Source organism: Narcine bancroftii, chromosome 7, assembly GCF_036971445.1.
Source record: "Narcine bancroftii isolate sNarBan1 chromosome 7, sNarBan1.hap1, whole genome shotgun sequence".
Lineage (NCBI taxonomy): Eukaryota > Metazoa > Chordata > Chondrichthyes > Torpediniformes > Narcinidae > Narcine > Narcine bancroftii.
Window position 1 is genome coordinate 135,017,698 of NC_091475.1, and position 27,237 is coordinate 135,044,934.

The 27,237-nt window shown below is 43.9% G+C and overlaps 1 protein-coding gene across 3 annotated transcripts in view; it reads right to left on the reverse strand.

The window, feature by feature from the left end:
* The window catches only part of birc2 (baculoviral IAP repeat containing 2), a 60,871-nt gene that overhangs the window by 27,247 nt on the left and 6,387 nt on the right, over window positions 1-27,237 (reverse strand). For all 3 annotated transcript variants that reach the window (XM_069890716.1, XM_069890714.1, XM_069890715.1), the window contains exon 2: window positions 2,705-4,698. In XM_069890716.1, coding sequence (XP_069746817.1) covers window positions 2,705-3,614 — 910 coding nt within the window. In that variant the 5' untranslated portion in view covers window positions 3,615-4,698. The remainder of the gene's footprint in view (window positions 1-2,704; window positions 4,699-27,237) is intronic.

The following is a 27,237-nucleotide window of genomic DNA, read 5'->3' on the forward strand; positions in this document are numbered from 1 at the left end:
CTCCATTTTGTTTGAACTTCTCCTTTGCTCGGCTGAGCTTTTGGGAGTCAGTATGCCCTGACGTGGACCAGGGGCCCTCAACCAATCTGTGGTGCCTTACCCCGTGCTTTGGCTTGGCTGCAGAGAACTGTGATGCCACTATAGAGGGGAATACCACCAGGATGTGGACAAATTAATTGTCTGAGAATGCTATAGAGTCCAAGTTGGGGGTGGGTAACTTGGCTTCTCCCAGAGGCAGAGTCTGAAAGGTCCTGGTGTGTACCAAGCACTGTCCCTTGAAGTCGGCCAGCAAGCAGTCAGAAAGAAATCAGCCTCCAGGAGCAGTTGCGCCACTGCCAAGAGGGTAAAGGTCCATGTAAAGCAGCTGTTGCTGAATGAAGGAGGATAGTGCGGGTCCCAAAAGTTTGAATGCAAGAGCTGTTAGCTGCCCTCAGAGCTGGGCCCTGCTTGGTGTTGCAGATGTTGAGGGGATAGGACACTATCTCCGCGCTTGTGTTGATCAGGAAACACCTGCCCAAAGGTGAGTCCTAGATATGGAGGAGACTATCACATGGGCCAAATTCCGCCGCCATCAACAACGGTTGGTTAAGGCATCTCCCGAAAACCGCAGAGTGGGCGGCATTGATGGGCCTCCGCACCCTATCGCTGATGGTAGTAGCATAGCTGTCCCGGGGTGTTCACTTAACTCTCCACTGGCCTTGATCTCTCCAGGGGTTGTGCATAGGTCTTGTTGATGTGGTCTGATGGTGCTGATGTTTTTCATCATTCTCCAGAGCACGTCCACCCAGATGGCGACCTTCTGAGGATCACTGATGTCCTCAATTGTGAGCAAGAACCTTATATCCTCAGGCAGCTGTTCCAAGAGCAGGCAAGACTTGTGGCCCTCGGTTAATGCAATCATCTTGCTCATTAGGACGGACGGGGTTCTGATCCCAATCCATCCATATGCAGCAACTGGGGAAGCCCAAAAATGTGGGTTATTAGCACTTTGAGGGTCGCGTACTTGTATTGCTCTGGAGGCTGCCGAAGTAAATCTATGACCCTTGCCTCTGTGTCCTGATCAAGGGCACTCATGACGTTGAAGTAGTTGTTGTCATTGGCGACGTAGCGAAGCTGGAACTAAGCCTCAGCCTGCTCGAACTACATGTGTGGCTGTGACATCCAGAATATCGGAAGCCTGAGAGAGACCGAATGGATGATCGCTGGCTCAGCCACCTTCGGGTCCAATTGGCAGTGAGTGTGGAAGGAAAATACATACATATACACAGTCAAAGTCGAAGAATGATTCCTTGCACTGGCAGGTCTGTTTATGAGAGCCCCTGGGTGCCAACATCAGAGCCCCACATCATCGGAATGCCAGCCTCAGGTTGGCTGGCATTCCCACCAGAGTTCCCAGTCTTCCCGCTATGCGGAGGTCACCTGGGACAATAGCCAGTGTTACCCCTGGTCCACACAGTCGCCACATTCGTCAGCCATTTTGCGGGTCAGTCCATGTCTCTGTGCGTGGGCCACTACAATAGAATGAAAATTCTCTCTTTATAGGAAAACAGATGAGCTGCGCAAGTGGCGGTGCATATTCAGATATTTGATGCATGTGCTTGGCTAGAAGTCATTGGTGCAAAGCTACTCTCTACAGGATTATAACTGAACATCTCCAAGTCAGAATTCCTTTTAATCGTACAGGGGACCATAAAATCGCATCACAAAGCAGAGAAGAAAAAAAATCACGTTGTAGCAAGTTTATGGAGAAAATAGACTCAACTTGTAAATGATTATTGAAGCAGTGAATAACATGGTTCAAAAACAAAAAAAATCAGCACAATGATCAACCTGACACAATTACAGTGCCAGCGGTCTGGGTTAAAATCCGGTGCTGTCTGTAAGGAGTTTGCGTGTTCTCCCATGTTTCAAAGACATAGGGGTTTGTTAGTTAAGTCAGTAACATGGGTTTATTTTGACGGCACAGGCTTGTGGGCCAGAAGGGCCTGTAACCACAATGTATCTCCAAATTTAAAATTTAAAATACCCAAACAATTTTATTATTTAAAAAGATGGTAGAGCAGAACTTCATAAATGAAGAAAGCATTGATTGATCCTTTGATCTCACTTCATCCTAACCCTAAAGTAGTAGTGTAAATAAACAGCTTACTCAAGTTTAAAAACCACCCAAAAAGTCAACAGTTCAGGGAGCAATCTCCCCACCATCCTTATACTGGAGTGGCCATTCCATTTCTTGGAGTAAAACAAGAGAGTCCTCAGATTTTGTAATTGTGGTAAATACACAAAATTGCTGGAGAAACTCAGCAAGTCACACAGCATCCACAGGAGGCATAGATATATAATCAATGTTTGGCCTGAGCCCTTTGTTAAGTTAAGAGCAAAGGCAGCCAGGCATCCGAATAAAAAAGGCAGACAGAGGAGGGAAGAAGGGGCAGAGGGAGAAGCAGGGGTGGACATGGATAGGGCAGTAGAGAAGTGCAAAGAATTAATTGGGGAGGGGAGAAGCTCAGTAAATGTAGAAGAAAGGAGAGGAATAGGGAAGGAGATAGAGAGACAAGGGGAAGGGAGCTGGTGGAAAGTATCTACATCCATTTCTTGGGTTTCATTTATCAGGAAGCTTGTACTTTCTTGGATTAGAATATCTCAATTACAATTTTATTCAAAATTTTCAAATAATAGTGAAATAGAAATAAAATGTTCATACCGACATAGTAGAAACCAGCTCTAGATAGCTGTTCAGGTTGAATAAAATTCCTTACAGGCCATCTCAAAAATGTCTGCAAACGTATATCATAAGACTGCATTTCAGGATGTCTTGGATGCATAGCAGTATGTTGATTCTGTCTTTGCGATTCAGAATTATTCATGGGAATATTACCCACTTCATTCCCTAAAATAAAAGGGCATGAAGGGAAATGTCTTCTATGTTCAGTTGTTGCACGATCTCCAGGTTCCCAGTTACTCAGTCTTCCACCACAAATGAAACATGCAACTTTATCATCTTCCCCAGTATAATAAAACCCAGCTTTAGCTAGATCTGTTGGCATTAAAGAAGAATATGATGGCCAATTCTGAAAAGTTTGAAGTCTTGTTTCTTCACAACACATAGCTGCACTGTAATGTGGGTATCGCAAATGATAAGGAAGGTCTTCCATACTTCTGGAGGCCATAGGTTCATGAAGATTGCTCGGGTATAAGTCAGATGGTGCACCATTTTCAGAAAACGCTGACTGAAAAAAAGATGCACTTGCCAGTGAAAATTGAGAACGACTTGAAGAGCAGTCAATACCTGGACGTAGGTGATTAATGAAACTGCAGCTTGGATTACTCTTTTTGTGCCTTTCAACAGCATTATCTCCTGGTTGCCAGTTTTCAACAATGACCCCACAAGAGAAACACTGCACTTTATCACCTATATTTGTATAATAGAATCCAGCACGAGCAAGACTCCTTTCAGATAGCAAAACACTTGCCGGGAATTTTGCAAACGTTGAAATACGGTAAAGTTCTGAAGACAGGTCATATTGTAGTTCTTGGTCACCACTTATTCGCAAGTTGCCAAAATTTTGATTTTGAAGTATATTCATGAAGAATATTTTGCAGAATAATGGCATACCTTTTTTGGGAGGAGCTTTGTTATTGATTTTCAAAGCTAAATACAAACTTCAATTTTAAGACTGGAGTAGTCCAAGTGGGTAAGTAAAAAAAAAAATGCAGGAGGGCTCAAGAGACAAACACCTGGGTTCCACTTAAATATTTAGGCCCCAAATTCTACCCTAAACATGGCAGGGTGCACTGCAGAACATTAATCTTAACAACTAAGTTCAGTGCTATGAGCTTGCAAGATAGCCATCATCCTCTGGCAAGAGTGAATCCTGAGGTGATTGCTGGGATGGAGAAGGGGTAGTAGAAGACAAGTGAAAAAATGATGAGTGGAACAAAGGGAAGAAAAGATGAGCTCGAGAACTGTTCTTCTGACAACTTCACAGCAAATTTTGAACCCCACCTCTGGGCTAAGCAAGTTGAACAAGTGAAAAAGGATAATCTTCAAAATCCAACCAAATACAATATAGGATGTTAACTGTGTTGCAGGATAGATTTTAATAAAAGTGTATGAAAGGAAGACCAGTTTTGCAATTAAATTAATGTAGAACATCAGCAGTGTACTTCCTAAGTTGTGTTAGGATGCATTCAGCCAGTGTGCTGTGTCTTCTTGTGACAATTGTCATATATACTTATAGATAACAATTTTGAAGTTGCCTTTTCCCCCTGCATCTGGCTTAATTTTGTTTATTGAATTAGCATAACACCTGCACAATGTTCTTGCATATTATTCAAAAGAAAAAATTACTATTTGAAATACTGGTGCATAAAGAAACTGTCATCAGCAAATATTTTTGTTTCTTTATTTGAAATGAAAGCAATGTGGTTAATTTTGATGTGGCACTTAAAGTAGCCTGAGAAAGAACAGGTTCAAAAATTATGAGAAACAGAGAGTGATTTCACTTAAACAGAGGCTTCTCTGAAAAATTTATAATCAAACAGAAACAAAGCTCCTTCCAAAAAAGGTATATGCCCATTGTTGTTTAAACTTCCATCACAGTTAAATCTTCAACTTCAAAAATAAAAATGCGGCTTCATTATTGGAACTTTTAGCATGACAAAAATAACTGGAGATTGAAGTTCTTCGAAAGAAACCTGAAGGGGAAGAAAAAAGTATTCAGAAAATATTTCTTTAATACAAAACATTACCTGACAACTATATTTTAGCAATTATTTTCTTTAATGCTGATATCATTAAAATAAATTGCATCTTAATCACAATCCTCTAAGATTTTTTATCATTTAATATCGCAACAAATCTGTAACCACTTTACGATCAGGAGTAGAAAGCAGCACACAAAATTGAAAATCGGCAGATAATGGGGTCAAGTGTAATGCACCAAAGAGCTGGAAAAATCCAGATCATGCAGCATTCATGGGAGTAAAAGGCAGACATGTACTTGTGAATTTTCAGGGTTCAGATACTGCATCCAGTACGGCCAATCGAGCCTCCTCTACATTGGAAAGATTGGACTCAGGCTGGGAGATTGCTTCATTGAGAACCTTCGCTAGGTCCACTGCAACTGCAGGGACCACCCATAGGCCAACTATTTTAATTGCATACACCATTGCCACACTGACAGAGTGTATACAAGGCCTCATGAACTGCCAAAACAAGGTCATTAGCAAACTAAAGGAATATTTTGTTTTCGGTCTCAGCAGCGTCCAACCAGATTACATTAAGTTGGCCTCTAAATCATGATAACTCTTCTTCCAGGCTTTCTCTCTTTGCTTATTTTACTGTTTCCTTTACTCTTCACACCCTTCATTTCATTCTATCAGTGAACTACCCTTCATAGCACTCTGACTTCTCCCCATAACTTCTTAGCTTCCTTCTATTCTACCCTCAACTTTTCAATTGCCTTAATCACACCTTCCCTCCACCATTTTATCTATGCATCTAGCTATTCTTCACATCACTGAGAACTCATGCCCAAAATGCCGACTGTCCTTAACTTCCTACGGATGCTCTCTTGCTGAGTGCCTGTTACTACCTACGGATGCTCTCTTGCTGAGTGCCTGTTACTACCTACGGATGCTCTCTTGCTGAGTGCCTGTTACTACCTACGGATGCTCTCTTGCTGAGTGCCTGTTACTTCCTACGGATGCTCTCTTGCTGAGTGCCTGTTACTTCCTACGGATGCTCTCTTGCTGAGTGCCTGTTACTTCCTACGGATGCTCTCTTGCTGAGTGCCTGTTACTTCCTACGGATGCTCTCTTGCTGAGTGCCTGTTACTTCCTACGGATGCTCTCTTGCTGAGTGCCTGTTACTTCCTACGGATGCTCTCTTGCTGAGTGCCTGTTACTTCCTACGGATGCTCTCTTGCTGAGTGCCTGTTACTTCCTACGGATGCTCTCTTGCTGAGTGCCTGTTACTTCCTACGGATGCTCTCTTGCTGAGTGCCTGTTACTTCCTACGGATGCTCTCTTGCTGAGTGCCTGTTACTTCCTACGGATGCTCTCTTGCTGAGTGCCTGTTACTTCCTACGGATGCTCTCTTGCTGAGTGCCTGTTACTTCCTACGGATGCTCTCTTGCTGAGTGCCTGTTACTTCCTACGGATGCTCTCTTGCTGAGTGCCTGTTACTTCCTACGGATGCTCTCGTGCTGAGTGCCTGTTACTTCCTACGGATGCTCTCGTGCTGAGTGCCTGTTACTTCCTACGGATGCTCTCGTGCTGAGTGCCTGTTACTTCCTACGGATGCTCTCGTGCTGAGTGCCTGTTACTTCCTACGGATGCTCTCGTGCTGAGTGCCTGTTACTTCCTACGGATGCTCTCGTGCTGAGTGCCTTTTACTTCCTATGGAATGCTCCCTTCCCTTTTACTTCCTATGGATGCTCTCTTGGTAATTGCCTTTTACTTCTTATGTCTGCTCTCATGGTGATTCCTTTTATTTCCTACGGATGCTCTCTTGCTGAGTGCCTGTTACTTCCTACGGATGCTCTCGTGCCTGTTACTTCCTACGGATGCTCCCTTGCCGAGTGCCTGTTACTTCCTACGGATGCTCCCTTGCCGAGTGCCTGTTACTTCCTACGGATGCTCCCTTGCCGAGTGCCTGTTACTTCCTACGGATGCTCCCTTGCCGAGTGCCTGTTACTTCCTACGGATGCTCCCGTGCCGAGTGCCTGTTACTTCCTACGGATGCTCCCGTGCCGAGTGCCTGTTACTTCCTACGGATGCTCCCGTGCCGAGTGCCTGTTACTTCCTACGGATGCTCCCGTGCCGAGTGCCTGTTACTTCCTACGGATGCTCCCGTGCCGAGTGCCTGTTACTTCCTACGGATGCTCCCGTGCCGAGTGCCTGTTACTTCCTACGGATGCTCCCGTGCCGAGTGCCTGTTACTTCCTACGGATGCTCCCGTGCCGAGTGCCTGTTACTTCCTACGGATGCTCCCGTGCCGAGTGCCTGTTACTTCCTACGGATGCTCCCGTGCCGAGTGCCTGTTACTTCCTACGGATGCTCCCGTGCCGAGTGCCTGTTACTTCCTACGGATGCTCCCGTGCCGAGTGCCTGTTACTTCCTACGGATGCTCCCGTGCCGAGTGCCTGTTACTTCCTACGGATGCTCCCGTGCCGAGTGCCTGTTACTTCCTACGGATGCTCCCGTGCCGAGTGCCTGTTACTTCCTACGGATGCTCCCGTGCCGAGTGCCTGTTACTTCCTACGGATGCTCCCGTGCCGAGTGCCTGTTACTTCCTACGGATGCTCCCGTGCCGAGTGCCTGTTACTTCCTACGGATGCTCCCGTGCCGAGTGCCTGTTACTTCCTACGGATGCTCCCGTGCCGAGTGCCTGTTACTTCCTACGGATGCTCCCGTGCCGAGTGCCTGTTACTTCCTACGGATGCTCCCGTGCCGAGTGCCTGTTACTTCCTACGGATGCTCCCGTGCCGAGTGCCTGTTACTTCCTACGGATGCTCCCGTGCCGAGTGCCTGTTACTTCCTACGGATGCTCCCGTGCCGAGTGCCTGTTACTTCCTACGGATGCTCCCGTGCCGAGTGCCTGTTACTTCCTACGGATGCTCCCGTGCCGAGTGCCTGTTACTTCCTACGGATGCTCCCGTGCCGAGTGCCTGTTACTTCCTACGGATGCTCCCGTGCCGAGTGCCTGTTACTTCCTACGGATGCTCCCGTGCCGAGTGCCTGTTACTTCCTACGGATGCTCCCGTGCCGAGTGCCTGTTACTTCCTACGGATGCTCCCGTGCCGAGTGCCTGTTACTTCCTACGGATGCTCCCGTGCCGAGTGCCTGTTACTTCCTACGGATGCTCCCGTGCCGAGTGCCTGTTACTTCCTACGGATGCTCCCGTGCCGAGTGCCTGTTACTTCCTACGGATGCTCCCGTGCCGAGTGCCTGTTACTTCCTACGGATGCTCCCGTGCCGAGTGCCTGTTACTTCCTACGGATGCTCTCGTGCCGAGTGCCTGTTACTTCCTACGGATGCTCTCGTGCCGAGTGCCTGTTACTTCCTACGGATGCTCTCTTGCCGAGTGCCTGTTACTTCCTACGGATGCTCTCTTGCCGAGTGCCTGTTACTTCCTACGGATGCTCTCTTGCCGAGTGCCTGTTACTTCCTACGGATGCTCTCTTGCCGAGTGCCTGTTACTTCCTACGGATGCTCTCTTGCCGAGTGCCTCTTACCTCCTACGGATGCTCTCTTGCCGAGTGCCTCTTACCTCCTACGGATGCTCTCTTGCCGAGAGCCTCTTACCTCCTACGGATGCTCTCTTGCCGAGTGCCTCTTACCTCCTACGGATGCTCTCTTGCCGAGTGCCTCTTACCTCCTACGGATGCTCTCTTGCCGAGTGCCTGTTACCTCCTACGGATGCTCTCTTGCCGAGTGCCTGTTACCTCCTACGGATGCTCTCTTGCCGAGTGCCTGTTACCTCCTACGGATGCTCTCTTGCCGAGTGCCTGTTACTTCCTACGGATGCTCTCTTGCCGATTGCCTTTTACTTCCTACGGATGCTCTCTTGCCGATTGCCTTTAACTTCCTACGGAAGCTCTCTTGCCGATTGCCTTTAACTTCCTACGGATGCTCTCTTGCCGATTGCCTTTTAATCCTACGGAAGCTCTCTTGCCGAGCGCCTGTTACTTCCTACGGATGCTCTCTTGCCGAGCGCCTGTTACTTCCTACGGATGCTCTCTTGCCGAGCGCCTGTTACTTCCTACGGATGCTCTCTTGCCGAGCGCCTGTTACTTCCTACGGATGCTCTCTTGCCGAGCGCCTGTTACTTCCTACGGATGCTCTCTTGCCGAGCGCCTGTTACTTCCTACGGATGCTCTCTTGCCGAGCGCCTGTTACTTCCTACGGATGCTCTCTTGCCGAGCGCCTGTTACTTCCTACGGATGCTCTCTTGCCGAGCGCCTGTTACTTCCTACGGATGCTCTCTTGCCGAGCGCCTGTTACTTCCTACGGATGCTCTCTTGCCGAGCGCCTGTTACTTCCTACGGATGCTCTCTTGCCGAGCGCCTGTTACTTCCTACGGATGCTCTCTTGCCGAGCGCCTGTTACTTCCTACGGATGCTCTCTTGCCGAGCGCCTGTTACTTCCTACGGATGCTCTCTTGCCGAGCGCCTGTTACTTCCTACGGATGCTCTCTTGCCGAGCGCCTGTTACTTCCTACGGATGCTCTCTTGCCGAGCGCCTGTTACTTCCTACGGATGCTCTCTTGCCGAGCGCCTGTTACTTCCTACGGATGCTCTCTTGCCGAGCGCCTGTTACTTCCTACGGATGCTCTCTTGCCGAGCGCCTGTTACTTCCTACGGATGCTCTCTTGCCGAGCGCCTGTTACTTCCTACGGATGCTCTCTTGCCGAGCGCCTGTTACTTCCTACGGATGCTCTCTTGCCGAGCGCCTGTTACTTCCTACGGATGCTCTCTTGCCGAGCGCCTGTTACTTCCTACGGATGCTCTCTTGCCGAGCGCCTGTTACTTCCTACGGATGCTCTCTTGCCGAGCGCCTGTTACTTCCTACGGATGCTCTCTTGCCGAGCGCCTGTTACTTCCTACGGATGCTCTCTTGCCGATTGCCTGTTACTTCCTACGGATGCTCTCTTGCCGAGTGACTGTTACTTCCTACGGATGCTCTCTTGCCGAGTGCCTGTTACTTCCTACGGATGCTCTCTTGCCGAGTGCCTGTTACTTCCTACGGATGCTCTCTTGCCGAGTGCCTGTTACTTCCTACGGATGCTCTCTGGCTGAGTGCCTGTTACTTCCTACGGATGCTCTCTGGCTGAGTGCCTGTTACTTCCTACGGATGCTCTCTGGCTGAGTGCCTGTTACTTCCTACGGATGCTCTCTGGCTGAGTGCCTGTTACTTCCTACGGATGCTCTCTGGCTGAGTGCCTGTTACTTCCTACGGATGCTCTCTGGCTGAGTGCCTGTTACTTCCTACGGATGCTCTCTGGCTGAGTGCCTGTTACTTCCTACGGATGCTCTCTGGCTGAGTGCCTGTTACTTCCTACGGATGCTCTCTGGCTGAGTGCCTGTTACTTCCTACGGATGCTCTCTGGCTGAGTGCCTGTTACTTCCTACGGATGCTCTCTGGCTGAGTGCCTGTTACTTCCTACGGATGCTCTCTGGCTGAGTGCCTGTTACTTCCTACGGATGCTCTCTGGCTGAGTGCCTGTTACTTCCTACGGATGCTCTCTGGCTGAGTGCCTGTTACTTCCTACGGATGCTCTCTGGCTGAGTGCCTGTTACTTCCTACGGATGCTCTCTGGCTGAGTGCCTGTTACTTCCTACGGATGCTCTCTGGCTGAGTGCCTGTTACTTCCTACGGATGCTCTCTGGCTGAGTGCCTGTTACTTCCTACGGATGCTCTCTGGCTGAGTGCCTGTTACTTCCTACGGATGCTCTCTGGCTGAGTGCCTGTTACTTCCTACGGATGCTCTCTGGCTGAGTGCCTGTTACTTCCTACGGATGCTCTCTGGCTGAGTGCCTGTTACTTCCTACGGATGCTCTCTGGCTGAGTGCCTGTTACTTCCTACGGATGCTCTCTGGCTGAGTGCCTGTTACTTCCTACGGATGCTCTCTGGCTGAGTGCCTGTTACTTCCTACGGATGCTCTCTGGCCGAGTGCCTGTTACTTCCTACGGATGCTCTCTGGCCGAGTGCCTGTTACTTCCTACGGATGCTCTCTGGCCGAGTGCCTGTTACTTCCTACGGATGCTCTCTGGCCGAGTGCCTGTTACTTCCTACGGATGCTCTCTTGTTGAGTGCCTGTTACTTCCTACGGATGCTCTCTTGCCGAGTGCCTGTTACTTCCTACGGATGCTCTCTTGCCGAGTGCCTGTTACTTCCTACGGATGCTCCCTTGCCGAGTGCCTGTTACTTCCTACGGATGCTCCCTTGCCGAGTGCCTGTTACTTCCTACGGATGCTCCCTTGCCGAGTGCCTGTTACTTCCTACGGATGCTCTCTTGCCGAGTGCCTGTTACTTCCTACGGAAGCTTTCTTGCCGATTGCCTTTAACTTCCTACGGATGCTCTCTTGACGAATGCCTTTTACTTCCTATGGAATGCTCCCTTCCCTTTTACTTCCTATGGATGCTCTCTTGGTAATTGCCTTTTACTTCCTACGTCTGCTCTCGTGGTGATTCCTTTTACTTCCTACGGATGCTCTCGTGCTGAGTGCCTGTTACTTCCTACGGATGCTCTCGTGCTGAGTGCCTGTTACTTCCTACGGATGCTCTCGTGCTGAGTGCCTGTTACTTCCTACGGATGCTCTCGTGCTGAGTGCCTGTTACTTCCTACGGATGCTCTCGTGCTGAGTGCCTGTTACTTCCTACGGATGCTCTCGTGCTGAGTGCCTGTTACTTCCTACGGATGCTCTCGTGCTGAGTGCCTGTTACTTCCTACGGATGCTCTCGTGCTGAGTGCCTGTTACTTCCTACGGATGCTCTCGTGCTGAGTGCCTGTTACTTCCTACGGATGCTCTCGTGCTGAGTGCCTGTTACTTCCTACGGATGCTCTCGTGCTGAGTGCCTGTTACTTCCTACGGATGCTCTCGTGCTGAGTGCCTGTTACTTCCTACGGATGCTCTCGTGCTGAGTGCCTGTTACTTCCTACGGATGCTCTCGTGCTGAGTGCCTGTTACTTCCTACGGATGCTCTCGTGCTGAGTGCCTGTTACTTCCTACGGATGCTCTCTTGCTGAGTGCCTGTTACTTCCTACGGATGCTCTCTTGCTGAGTGCCTGTTACTTCCTACGGATGCTCTCTTGCTGAGTGCCTGTTACTTCCTACGGATGCTCTCTTGCTGAGTGCCTGTTACTTCCTACGGATGCTCTCTTGCTGAGTGCCTGTTACTTCCTACGGATGCTCTCTTGCTGAGTGCCTGTTACTTCCTACGGATGCTCTCTTGCTGAGTGCCTGTTACTTCCTACGGATGCTCTCTTGCTGAGTGCCTGTTACTTCCTACGGATGCTCTCTTGCTGAGTGCCTGTTACTTCCTACGGATGCTCTCTTGCTGAGTGCCTGTTACTTCCTGCGGATGCTCTCTTGCTGAGTGCCTGTTACTTCCTGCGGATGCTCTCTTGCTGAGTGCCTGTTACTTCCTACGGATGCTCTCTTGCTGAGTGCCTGTTACTTCCTACGGATGCTCTCTTGCTGAGTGCCTGTTACTTCCTACGGATGCTCTCTTGCTGAGTGCCTGTTACTTCCTACGGATGCTCTCTTGCTGAGTGCCTGTTACTTCCTACGGATGCTCTCTTGCTGAGTGCCTGTTACTTCCTACGGATGCTCTCTTGCTGAGTGCCTGTTACTTCCTACGGATGCTCTCTTGCTGAGTGCCTGTTACTTCCTACGGATGCTCTCTTGCTGAGTGCCTGTTACTTCCTACGGATGCTCTCTTGCTGAGTGCCTGTTACTTCCTACGGATGCTCTCTTGCTGAGTGCCTGTTACTTCCTACGGATGCTCTCTTGCTGAGTGCCTGTTACTTCCTACGGATGCTCTCTTGCTGAGTGCCTGTTACTTCCTACGGATGCTCTCTTGCTGAGTGCCTGTTACTTCCTACGGATGCTCTCTTGCTGAGTGCCTGTTACTTCCTACGGATGCTCTCTTGCTGAGTGCCTGTTACTTCCTACGGATGCTCTCTTGCTGAGTGCCTGTTACTTCCTACGGATGCTCTCTTGCTGAGTGCCTGTTACTTCCTACGGATGCTCTCTTGCTGAGTGCCTGTTACTTCCTACGGATGCTCTCTTGCTGAGTGCCTGTTACTTCCTACGGATGCTCTCTTGCTGAGTGCCTGTTACTTCCTACGGATGCTCTCTTGCTGAGTGCCTGTTACTTCCTACGGATGCTCTCTTGCTGAGTGCCTGTTACTTCCTACGGATGCTCTCTTGCTGAGTGCCTGTTACTTCCTACGGATGCTCTCTTGCTGAGTGCCTGTTACTTCCTACGGATGCTCTCTTGCTGAGTGCCTGTTACTTCCTACGGATGCTCTCTTGCTGAGTGCCTGTTACTTCCTACGGATGCTCTCTTGCTGAGTGCCTGTTACTTCCTACGGATGCTCTCTTGCTGAGTGCCCGTTACTTCCTACGGATGCTCTCTTGCTGAGTGCCCGTTACTTCCTACGGATGCTCTCTTGCTGAGTGCCCGTTACTTCCTACGGATGCTCTCTTGCTGAGTGCCCGTTACTTCCTACGGATGCTCTCTTGCTGAGTGCCCGTTACTTCCTACGGATGCTCTCTTGCTGAGTGCCCGTTACTTCCTACGGATGCTCTCTTGCTGAGTGCCCGTTACTTCCTACGGATGCTCTCTTGCTGAGTGCCCGTGACTTCCTACGGATGCTCTCTTGCTGAGTGCCCGTGACTTCCTACGGATGCTCTCTTGCTGAGTGCCCGTTACTTCCTACGGATGCTCTCTTGCTGAGTGCCCGTTACTTCCTACGGATGCTCTCTTGCTGAGTGCCCGTTACTTCCTACGGATGCTCTCTTGCTGAGTGCCCGTTACTTCCTACGGATGCTCTCTTGCTGAGTGCCCGTTACTTCCTACGGATGCTCTCTTGCTGAGTGCCCGTTACTTCCTACGGATGCTCTCTTGCTGAGTGCCCGTTACTTCCTACGGATGCTCTCTTGCTGAGTGCCCGTTACTTCCTACGGATGCTCTCTTGCTGAGTGCCCGTTACTTCCTACGGATGCTCTCTTGCTGAGTGCCCGTTACTTCCTACGGATGCTCTCTTGCTGAGTGCCCGTTACTTCCTACGGATGCTCTCGTGCTGAGTGCCCGTTACTTCCTACGGATGCTCTCTTGCTGAGTGCCCGTTACTTCCTACGGATGCTCTCTTGCTGAGTGCCTGTTACTTCCTACGGATGCTCTCTTGCTGAGTGCCTGTTACTTCCTACGGATGCTCTCTTGCTGAGTGCCTGTTACTTCCTACGGATGCTCTCTTGCTGAGTGCCTGTTACTTCCTACGGATGCTCTCTTGCTGAGTGCCTGTTACTTCCTACGGATGCTCTCTTGCTGAGTGCCTGTTACTTCCTACGGATGCTCTCTTGCTGAGTGCCTGTTACTTCCTACGGATGCTCTCTTGCTGAGTGCCTGTTACTTCCTACGGATGCTCTCTTGCTGAGTGCCTGTTACTTCCTACGGATGCTCTCTTGCTGAGTGCCTGTTATTTCCTACGGATGCTCTCTTGCTGAGTGCCTGTTATTTCCTACGGATGCTCTCTTGCTGAGTGCCTGTTATTTCCTACGGATGCTCTCTTGCTGAGTGCCTGTTATTTCCTACGGATGCTCTCTTGCTGAGTGCCTGTTATTTCCTACGGATGCTCTCTTGCTGAGTGCCTGTTATTTCCTACGGATGCTCTCTTGCTGAGTGCCTGTTATTTCCTACGGATGCTCTCTTGCTGAGTGCCTGTTATTTCCTACGGATGCTCTCTTGCTGAGTGCCTGTTATTTCCTACGGATGCTCTCTTGCTGAGTGCCTGTTATTTCCTACGGATGCTCTCTTGCTGAGTGCCTGTTATTTCCTACGGATGCTCTCTTGCTGAGTGCCTGTTATTTCCTACGGATGCTCTCTTGCTGAGTGCCTGTTATTTCCTACGGATGCTCTCTTGCTGAGTGCCTGTTATTTCCTACGGATGCTCTCTTGCTGAGTGCCTGTTACTTCCTACGGATGCTCTCTTGCTGAGTGCCTGTTACTTCCTACGGATGCTCTCTTGCTGAGTGCCTGTTACTTCCTACGGATGCTCTCTTGCTGAGTGCCTGTTACTTCCTACGGATGCTCTCTTGCTGAGTGCCTGTTACTTCCTACGGATGCTCTCTTGCTGAGTGCCTGTTACTTCCTACGGATGCTCTCTTGCTGAGTGCCTGTTACTTCCTACGGATGCTCTCTTGCTGAGTGCCTGTTACTTCCTACGGATGCTCTCTTGCTGAGTGCCTGTTACTTCCTACGGATGCTCTCTTGCTGAGTGCCTGTTACTTCCTACGGATGCTCTCTTGCTGAGTGCCTGTTACTTCCTACGGATGCTCTCTTGCTGAGTGCCTGTTACTTCCTACGGATGCTCTCTTGCCTATTGCCTTTTACTTCCTATGTATGCTCTCTTGCCTCTTGCCTTTTACTTCCTATGGATGCTCTCTTGACCATTGCCTTTTACTTCCTATGGATGCTCTCTTGACCATTGCCTTTTACTTCCTACGGATGCTCTCTTGCTGATAACCCTTTACTTCCTATGGATGCTCTCTTGCCAATTGCCTTTTCCTTCCTTTGGATGCTCTCTGACTAATTGCCTTTTCCTTCCTATGGATGCTCTCTTGCTCATTGCCTTTTACTTCCTATGGATGCTCTCTTGACCATTGCCTTTTACTTCCTATGGATGCTCTCTTGCTCATTGCCTTTTACTTCCTATGGATGCTCTCTTGCTCATTGCCTTTTACTTCCTATGGATGCTCTCTTGACCATTGCCTTTTACTTCCTATGGATGCTCTCTTGACCATTGCCTTTTACTTCCTATGGATGCTCTCTTGACCATTGCCTTTTACTTCCTACGGATGCTCTCTTGACCATTGCCTTTTACTTCCTACGGATGCTCTCTTGACCATTGCCTTTTACTTCCTACGGATGCTCTCTTGCTGATAACCCTTTACTTCCTATGGATGCTCTCTTGCCAATAGCCTTTTCCTTCCTTTGGATGCTCTCTGACTAATTGCCTTTTCCTTCCTATGGATGCTCTCTGACTAATTGCCTTTTCCTTCCTATGGATGCTCTCTGACTAATTGCCTTTTCCTTCCTATGGATGCTCTCTGACTAATTGCCTTTTCCTTCCTATGGATGCTCTCTGACTAATTGCCTTTTCCTTCCTATGGATGCTCTCTTGCTCATTGCCTTTTACTTCCTATGGATGCTCTCTTGACCATTGCCTTTTACTTCCTATGGATGCTCTCTTGACCATTGCCTTTTACTTCCTATGGATGCTCTCTTGCTATTTGCCTTTTACTTCCTATGGATGCTCTCTTGACCATTGCCTTTTACTTCCTACGGATGCTCTCTTGCTGATAACCCTTTACTTCCTATGGATGCTCTCTTGCTGATTGCCTTACTTCCTATGGATGCTCTCTTGCCCATTGCCTTTTACTTCCTATGGATGCTCTCTTGCTGATAACCCTTTACTTCCTATGGCTGCTCTCTTGCTCATTGCCTTTTACTTCCTATGGATGCTCTCTGTATAACCTGCTGATTGAGTTTCTCCAGCACTTATGCGTTGCAGAAAGTAACACACAAATAGTTAAATATTTTGTTATTTGCAAAGATCTTCACAAACAAGCAACATATTCCATCACAATGTACCACAAAATTATCCCTGCTATTGGATAATTAGGTTGATGGCTTTAGAGTAGGTTGATGGCTTTCAATGCTTGCTAAAAGTCACAACATATTCCTCGTCTATTGAAGACAATTATTCTCATCAACTGTAATTGAGCTGCAGCCACTGCAAACTTATACTATTTATTTGAGATGGCCTCACATTACTAGGCATATCATATATGCGATTATCTAGGACTATCTATGAAACAATAATTTCTCCTTAAAAAAATTTAAAAAAATTAAATTAAAAAAGAGATTGTTCTACACACTGGGTCTAAACTCCGTACCTTGCCAGTGAAGTTTCAACACCACTGCCATCTTCCCACAGGCTCCAACTTAATCTTGAGCATGCCTATTAGCTATCAATGAAGTCTCAATCCTCCATCGTGGGGTCCATCTGCCCAGTCCGACTGCCGTCAGCTCTGTACATGCTTTAAATGGCCAGTTACAGGAGCCAATGGTGGTTAATTTTAAAAGATGCAAATTAATATATTGCAATTTGCTTTTACATCCACTTGTCAGCAGTAATGCCAGATTCTTTTTTGGGGGGGTGGTCATCTTCTACAAAAGGGTATCACTCAAACCTACATTTAGGTGGAAATTCAGGGTTGTCCTGTATGCAGGCCATTCTCTTCTAATGATGTACAGTATAATATTTAGCATCTCGAATGGAATTATGAACCTATGCTACCTCCAAACTGCAAACAGTTTAATCCTATGCTAAACTGTCCCAATAATGCTCATTTGTCCTCATTGCTCCTAGCATCCAAAAAAGCATTTAATAACATGGACTAAAATTGACAGCACATTGCCTCCCTGTTACCAGGTTAAGGTCAGTGCTCAGCAGCTGCAGAACATTGTGAACTGAGAGGATGAAATAGAACCAATGGCCCATTTTTATACTAATTTCATCAGAAGGGAAAGATGAAATATTGTAGAAATACAAAGAACTGGGAATTAAATGCAAACCAAAGCAATCTCCAGGTGACTACAGAATAATTACAGGATAATAATGGTTTGAGATACAGAAAAGAGCTTTATTTCTCAGAGAATTTATCTCTACTATGGAGTTATTGATATAACAACACCTATGATAACTTACTCCTCCTGCTTAATGATGAGTAAACTGGTCAATACACAAAATGAAAAGCAATAACTTGAGTATATCGGAATGAACATACATTATTTAATCTCTTAGGCTTGTTCAATAAGATTACTGAACATCTGTAGCCCAATTTCAGGCATCTAGCTTTCCCCTCCTCAATATCCCTTTAAATTAATTGAACAAATATTTTCAAGTTAAACAAATTAACATTTAATTTGCATTTGTGAGAAATTCCAAATTTCTACCACTCTGATATTTTAATTCAATCTTTCAAGGCCTGATTCTAATTTTTAGATTATAGCCTTTAATCCCAAACTCTTCAACCAAAAGGAATGCTCTATCCCTTCAGCTCCTCCAATGACCTGGAAAACTTCAATCATATCAGCCCCAAATTTCTGAATGTATTTTTATAAAAAGAAAACACACTCTGCATAATCAAATGGAATGCTTGCACACTCCTACAAATATAACAGAACAATGCCTGCTAGTGGGATGAATAATACTATTGCAAGTACAATATTGTAATTGCATTCACACATGGATGCATCAACATGAAGGCCCCAGGACAAATCTTCAGAGATGTTGACACCCAGACATTTGAAGTTCTTTACACTTTCCATTGCTGACCCCTCAATGAGGATTGGTTTATGTTTTTCTGGTTTCCCTTTCCTGAAGTCCACAATCAGTATCTTAGTTCTGTTAACTTTGTTGTAATGACACCACTCAACCAGCTCAATTTTCCCACTCCTGTACACTTCCTCCTTGCTGTCTGAGATTCTGCTGAGCTAGCAAATTTGTAGATGGCATTTGAATTGTGCCCAGCTACACAGCTGTAGCAAAAAAAAAAACTAGTTGTAAATTTCCTATTCACTGCTGCATGTACTGGGGGGGGGGGGAGAACTCGGGTCAATAGTACCATCTCTCAAGACTCCTGAGTTGAAGTGAATTAATACGACCCTAAGTCACAAGTTCCCTGGATCACTTGATCTCTATTGCCCAATCAGTTTCCTGCTGATCAGAGCTTTACAAATCCAACTGCCTGAGTCACCCGACTCCAATTGCCAGGTGCAGCTTCAGATAAAATCCCTGTTGAAATCTGCATCACAGTTATGGGTATAGAAAGAGTAGAGCAGTGGGTTACGCACACATTCTTGAGGTGTGCCTGCGCTGATTGTCAATGAGAAGACAACGTTGTTAGTTATCTGGACTGACTGTGGTCTTCGGAAAAAAGAAATCAGGAATCTAGTTGCAGGGGCCCAGGTTTTGAAACTTGTTGACCAGTACCAATGTTGATGGTATTAAAGGCTAAGCTATAATTGATGAAAAACAGCCTGATGCAAGTGTTTCTGCTTTCTTTGTGATTCAGGACTGAGTGGAATGCTAGTGAGATTGTATCTGCTGTGAAGCGATTGTGGCAGGGGGTGAATTGTAATTGGTCCAGGTCTTTACTTGGGTATGAGTTAATTCTAGCCATGATCAACCTCTCAAAGCATTTTATTACCATAGATGTGGGTGCTACTGGGCAATAGTCATTGAAGTAGCTCACTCTGCCCTTGGGCATCAGAATGATTGATGCCCTTCTGAATCAAGTGGGAACTTCTGACTGAAACAATTAGAGATTGAAAATGTCTGTGAACACTAGCTAGTCAGCTGGCACCGATTTTCTGTACCTTGTCAGGTTCACCATCAAGGCCCATCATTTGTGAGGATTCACCCTCTTGTCCACAACTTGGGCATTCAACAGATTTTACTGAGGTGATACAAGCTACAGTAAAAGTACTGATGCAACAAGAAACTGAAGACCTCGACAATGAACAAATGAAGAGGCTGCCTACACATACAAATGAACTGTTTCTTACTCAAGTTTTGCAGGAAATTTCTTACTGGTGGTTGGTGCGGGGGGGGGGGGGTGAAGTTTTTTCTCCTTTGTGGCAAGGGCCACTTCCCATACAAAAGAGCATTGGCCTTTTTTTGGCAGCAACTTTTCTTTTGTGGGGTTTTTCGAGTTTCTTTCTCTCCTTTTCTTTTTCCTGTTTTCTTCTTTTTGACAGATGTCAAGTGTGATTGATAGTCTTAATGTGCTGGGGGCCTAAGAGGAGAGGCACGGGGAGTTCTGAATTTTTTTGGAAGTAGAGAAATGGCTGTCAGAAGAGCATTAAACTTTGCAAGTTTTAATATAAATGGTCAATAATCTGACTAAGAGTAAAAAGAGTATTTAGTTGATATTGCTTTTTTGCAAGAGACCCATTTCACAAAGAAGGGATGTCGAAAACGAAAGAGATGGGGTAGGTCAAGTGGTAGCCTCAACATTTAGGAGTTGTGATATTGATTAAGAAGCCATGACCTGTTAAAATTCAAAGGGTGGTTACAGATCCTGTGGGGAGATTTGTTTTGATTCATTTTCAATTTTAAAATGTGGACACTGATGAATATTTATTCATGATACTTATTTATTCATGAAGCTCATGAAAAGGTTTGAGAGGAAGGGATTTTAATTGCTGTCTTGATCCAGTGTTGGGTAAGTCAGCAAGATCAGTTATAAGCATTTACAAAGAAAGGCTTCTGACAAGAAAAAGAAAAAAATGAATAACAAAAAACTTCATTACAATACAATTCAGACCTATAGAGCAGAAAAATTAATTGAGAGAAATAGTCAAAGATATTATGAATTAGGAGAAAGGGCTCAGAATTCTTACCTGGCAGTGAAAACAAAACAAGCTTCTAGAACAATTAATACTATTAAAACAAATTCTTAAGATTACCACCTAAAGAAATTAGAGTAAGTGGCAAAATCCCATTCTCTGCTGGAATATTTTTCAAATGCAATTAATAGTTATACCAAAAAAAGAAATCCGTTAAAGCCTGCATCTAATAGACCAATATTATTGAATGTACATTATAAAATTATTGCTAAAATGTTTAGCAGAGAATAGCTAACTATTTACAAAATTTAATTACTATGGATCAAACAGGGCTTGTCAAAAAGTAACAATCTGCTGATAATGTTGCTAGATTGATTAGTTTAATTAATTGAACTCAAAAGGGGTGGCTTAACTGTGGCAGTAGCTTTACATGCAGATAAGGCTTTTGAAAGGTTAGAATGGGACTTTTTTGTTTAAGGTATTGGAAAAGTTTGGTTTTGGACCAACATTTATAAATTGGGTTAAAATTTTATATAAAAATCTTCTGCAAAATAGTGACTAATGGACAAACTTCTACCTCTTTCAATTAACTAGATAGAGTAGACAGGAATGTCCTTTATCACCAGCCCCATTTCTTTGGCAATAGAACCTTCAACACAGTTAATAGACAAGATTTTAAGATTAATGGTATAAATGTTAATCAGGAAGAATATAAAATGTGTTTGATGATATGATGCTTTGGTTTATTTGACAGACCCAATGAAATTGTTGCATCAATTACATACAAGATTGGAAGAATATGGTGAAATATCTGGGTATAAGATTAATTGGGACAAAAGTATAATTTTGCCCTTAGTTAAGGGTGACTACACTCGATGTAGAAATGCCACTCAAAGTAGGTTGTCAGATGTTGGAATTAAATATTTAGATATTAGGGTCAATAATGATTTAAATAATTTATATAAATTGAACTTTTTGCCATTTCCTAATAAAATTAAGGAGGATTTGAATAGGTGGAATAACTTGCCTATAACTTTAGTAGGTAGAGTAAATTGTATTAAGATGAATATTTTCCCAAGAGTTCAGTATCTTTTTCAGTCAATCCCCATCTCAATTCCTCAAAAAAATATTTTAAGGACTTGAATACAAGTGCTAGAAAGTTTCCATGGAAAGGGAAAACGGCAAAGGTTTATTTGAAAGAATGGACTTGGAAGCTTGAATCGGGAGGTTTACAACTTCCCCACTTTACGAACTATTATAAGGCAGCTCAAAATAGATTTATTAATGTACTCTTTGGTGTAAATAAAATTCCTGCTTGGGTTAATAAAGAAGAGAAATTAATATACAGAATTTTATTCAAAATTATTGGTGGTAAGATCCACCTGTTTTGAAACATCTGATTAAGTTATGGAATAAAATTGATTATGAAATTGGTGCAAAAGATTTAATTTCAGGAAAAATACCATTATGTCAAAATATACATTCCATTTTCTATGGATAATCAATTTTTGAGGACTTAGATGCGGATGGGTATTAAGACAATAGAGGACTATTTTGAAGCTGGAAGATTTGTAACATTCGAAAGAATGAAGAATAAATTTAATGTTCCAAATAATACTTTTTTTCTGTTATTATCAAGTTAAAGCTTTCTTGACTGATAAAATAGGTCTGAGTTTCACATTACCTAGTCAGAGAGAATCAGAATTATTGATTTGTAATTGTAATGTCAATAAATTTATCTCTAATGTATAATTTACTTCAAAAGAAGGTCCCTAAAATAGGGTGCATGAATCAAGGTTAAAATGAGAAGCAGATTTAAATAGACAAATAGATGAGAAAGTTTGGATGCAATTATGTAGAGATAATATGACAAAATTATTAATGTTAAGATAAAAGTTGGTTCAATATATATTTTTTTTACATCAGTTATATTTGACTCAAATTAAAACAATTGAACCCTACATTATCAAATTTATGTTTTAGTTGTGAGATTGGATACATTATGCATCAAAATTAATTTGTAAAAATTGCTTTAGCAGTTTCTAGTGTAACAGGGGATATTAGAAAGGTTATGGATAAATATGTATTTAAAAGAGATAGATTGTGGGATTTAGTGTAGGTCAATTCACAAACAGTAACATTTCACAAAATACATCTCATTAAAAATGGAAGAGCTTTGCTGAAACAAGATGTTGAGGCTCCAGTTGGCTTTGCAGAAGCAATGAAGAATGCTGATCTATTGTGTATGGGCAATAAAGTCCAAGCTCAGAGAGGCTGATAACATCTTTCAAAGATTAGGTTTGGAGCTCTGTAAGAAGTCATGATTTTTACACGGAGAGAGGGGGAAAAAACAAATAGGATTCTTCTCTCAGGCAGAGAGATATCAGTTCTACAGTAGCAGTTGAGGCTGAAAAATAGCAAGCTTGTTGAAAGATCCCATTTTGAAGATGGGCTGTGAGTTCTGAATTCAGCCTGTTCAAAACCCTTGTAATCCTTACAAGAGGAAATGGCTGGCTTGAGTGTTTCTCCTGAAATAAGGGAAACAAGAGGAACCCTGTGGTGACCTGGAAGAAGGTTATCATTTGGACAACCTATGATGGGGTAAGTTTCTTCGGCAAGACACAAATGACTGATTGGAGGAAATCAGTTTGTGTATGTCCAACAAGCAACAAATCTCTCTCCAAAACCAACTAGAATCTTTGAGTTGTAACCATTTAACTTTAAGCACAAGAGCCTAGTGAAGATAAATAAATGTTAAATTCTGTACACAGTGTAAGAATTGCCTGATACCGGTGAACTTGGAGAAGTGAGAAGTGAATGATTGGACTGTGAAACAAAGAACTTTCCTGAACATATACACATGTGTTTAGAATTAGAAGGGGGGTTAAGTTAGGTTGTTGTTAATACTAATAAGTTAAAGACTGATCTTGTTATTATGTTTAAAGAAAATTAAAAGTAACTTTTGTTTAAGTAGTTATTGCCTTGGTGAATTTCTATTGCTGTTCGGTTTTGGAGTCCTTTGGGCTCATAACACTAGAAAATATATAGTGATTACTTGAAAATCAGACACAGATTTAGGGATGAAGAGATGGCATGCAGAACTTCATAGCTGTATTCCACTTGAGAAGATTATAGTTTATGAAATAAACATAGGTATTTTGGAAAATATGGTGCCTGTAGTTAAACGTTCATATCCACATTTTGCAAATGACTCGCTGAAGACCTCATCTCTTGGTAACCTGCAGCACTATTATTAAAACTTATACGATATATAGTTTACCCCCTTGACATTCTCCCGTCTTTTTTTTCCCCCTTTCTTTTTTTGGGGGTGGGGGAATTTTGTATACCACATGTAATTTTGAAGTTTTTTTTTATTGAATTAAACGTATTTACTGTTGTGGTTTAAAAATTGTTAAATAATTGTTTTTTAAAATAAAAAGTCTTCTCACTCAAGTCTATGTAGACAACATCTACTGCCTGATGATCCTCTGGCATTTCACCAATGGCCAAGAATGGTTTAAATACCTCTGCTAGGGCCTCTGCAATTTCTGCACTAGCCTCCCACAAGGTCAGAGAAATGTATCCACCCTTATTTGCCATCCTGAAGATAAATAGTTGATATTTCAGATAAAACCCCTCAATCAAACCAAAGAGAGAAATTGGTTAGTTTGGGTTGCTGTGAAATGTGAGCTTGATAGAGGGTGTTTTTCAGACTGAGAAAACATATGGTAGATGTAATAAGTTAATATGGTTGTTTAATGTGTGACTGATGTAAAACAATAATCCAATCTGCATCTGACTGGTCCAGTGTAAAAAAAATAAGGTTCACAATGCGAACATCAAATGCAGCACTCTAGATTGGAACTTCACCTGGGAAGAACATTTAGATGATGGGAAGAAATAAAACAGGTGCTGAACCTCTTGTGGTTGCATGAGAAAGTATCACATGACTATGAGTGGGAGACAGCAATGGAAGAGCAGACAAGGGAATCATGAAACAAATGATATTTCAAAATGCTAGAAGAGGAGGATATGCATCTCATGGTGAAATCTTGCTGGAGCTGATAAAGGACAAGGATTAGAACAATGCTGTTCTTGCTCTTTCAAGGGCAAAAAGATGGGATAGCAGAGATGCTAGAAATGGATGAGAAGCAGTCAAGGGCTCTGTCCAAAGGGGTAGAGGTTGAGCCAGTTAAGGAAAAATGATATTTCAGAAGCAACCATATGGAAAGCCTCATGATCAGAGAAAAATGCAGACAAATATCTCCTTTATACTGAGGAAACCAAACCCAAATCAGATAATCACTTTATGAAGCATCTGCAGTCAGTTCTTGGTTTCACTTGCATTTTGCTGCTATTCAAACTGGTCATGTGAAAGGCCCCTTATGCAAAAGATCCCAGTCCAAGACCTTACCAATAGCAACTCACCACATTGAGTTCAATATGCAGGCAAAACAGAAAACCTAAGACAGGAAATCAAAACCAGAACCCATAATACTAAGCAAATGTCACCATCTAGACCACACATGTCAAACTCAGGCCCATGGGCCAAATTTGGCTCGTGATATAATTATATTTGGCCCGCAAGATCATATCAAATATGTATTAGAGCTGGCCCGCTGGCCGCCGCGCCAGTATAGCACATGCACAGCTAATACTACAAATCCCAGAATGCTTTGCAAATGTATTGGCGCCAGCCCATCAGCCCGCTAATCGCCCCCACCTCCTCTCTTTACTTTCATTAGCATCTGTGACCTGTCGCCGAACTCGCATGTAATAAACCCCTTACGAAAAATGGCCAAACCAAAGACAGAAAACAGGGCCTTTCAAGACAGGTGGGAGGCAAACTCTGACCCCAGAATTTGATGAACTTGCATCTAAGAAGAGATGCCAAGTATCTGGATTAGACCCAGGTGCATCAGAGTAAATCACAGTGTAGCAAGGTAAGCTTGGATTAATATTTTCTTTGGTTAACTTTGGACTGTTCATAGTTGAAAGACTGGATTTTCATTGAAGCAAGTTGTTATTTTTTTTGACTTGTTGGCTTGTGAAAAAAAATACATTTAAAAGGAGCTTAAAGGCTATAGAGAAATATTATTTATTGAATATTTTATTTCTCATTTGTTAATGCTTCTTCTGGAAAGAATTTAACCAAAACTATTATTAAACATTTATTTTAATAAGAAAAAGTTTAACATTACACATGTTGAAAGAAGAGAAAACATGCAGATGTTGTTGAAAATTTTCAATAAATATTTAGTTTGGCCCACGATTTAGTCCAAGTTTTAAATTTTGGCCCTCTGTGAATTTGAGTTTGACACCCCTGATCTAGACTATATTTAAAGTAGAATGAATAGTTTCAGACCCTTATTTAAGATATAATATTGGAATAGGATGTTCATTATGATCTCGGGTTCAAAGGGATTGTTGTTCAATAAAAGGTTAAATAGATTTGGTCTTTCGTTTCACTGATGTAGAAAATAACATGCAATTTCATTGCAAAACATTTCTAACCTGGCTGGACTAAAAAAGAATAAATGTTTCCTCTAATGGAAGAGTACAGAATCAGACAGCCTGCTCTCAGAAGAAGGGAATTCTCATTTACAACTGAACGGAAGAAATTCTTAGGGCAGCACTGTTGGTAAAGCAGTTAGCGCAACGCATTTACAGAGCCAGCCATCGGGACTGAGGTTTGAATCTCATGCTGTCTGTATGTAAGGAGTTTAAGTTCTCCCCATGTCTGCATGAGTTTTCCTCAGGGGCTCTGGTTTCCTCCCACCTGTTTGAAACATCCTGGGGGGTGTAAATTGGGCAGCATGGACTCGTGGGCCAAAATAGCCTGTTACCATGCTGAATATCTAATTTTTTTTTTAATTAAATTCTCTCAGAGGATTGAAAGTCTTTAGAACACTTTGTCATGAAGATGAGTAAATAAACATGCTTTGGGTGAGTTTTCTACTCTATAGCAAACAAAACCAATAAAGTGGATTTGAAGAATGCCGAGTTAATCATCATCCAACTGAATGGCTCTGTTCTATTCCTACTTATAACCTTAAACAACCTCAGCCCACACATAGTAAATTTTGAAAGAATAACGAGAAAATAAAGTTTTCAAAAGGTTTACTTCATGAAAAGATAAAAAAATTGGGGATTATGAAAGATAACTTCAAGTTGAACACAACTTTGCTTTCTGATTTGTAGGAAGTTGGAGAAACAGTAAATTAACTTTTATTGAATCTAGTATGTTTAATCTGACACATTACATTAATGCAATTGACCTACAAATGTTTTGCCACTGATTTTAGTTTGTACTCAGCATACAACAGTTGGCCAGCTTTGAAGGATTCCAGTTGACCCCTTTTCCATGGTCGGTATCTCCTGGTGAAATCTTCCAACATGTTTGTCTCTGAATGCACCAAGATCTGCAGAGAAGTCCAAATGTGAATGTAGAAAATGAATTTTCAATGACATTTCACTGCATGGTTTTGCATGCTTGAAATGTAAATCAGCTGGATGTAGTTTGGTGCTGTAGTTGGCAAGAAAATTCTCAACATCTTTAAATACCTTCCAAGCATGCTCAGGTCTAAGATAATATTTGCATAGCACCTGCACTGAATGCAGGCCCAGGCCTGCTTGGAATGATCAAAACAGCTTATTTTGCAGGCAGCATACTAGTTGACTTAAAAAAATGACATGAAATCACAAAAATTGGTTGTATCTAAAAAAGTGCGTGGTAGGAACTTTTTATGGGATTTTCATGATCAGCAGCTCAAAATGTTCAGAAGGCAAAATCTTTGTTGTCCAATGTAATTTATGTGAAATGTTCATACAATTTGAGTTCTAATTGGATTGATTCATATATAGCAAACATAATGTGCAAGTCTATAACAAAAAAAATCTAAGATGAAGCAACATTTGGGGATTCTTTGGATCTTCTTGTCTGTACTTTGAGTATAGAGGTCTCATCTTCAATCCTGATAATTCAATCCCTTTTGGTTGAGTCATTTAAAAAAAAAAATCCTCCCACCACCCCCAAAACAGCTTCTATCAGATCACTTGCCAGTGCTTTAGCACTGATTTCCTTC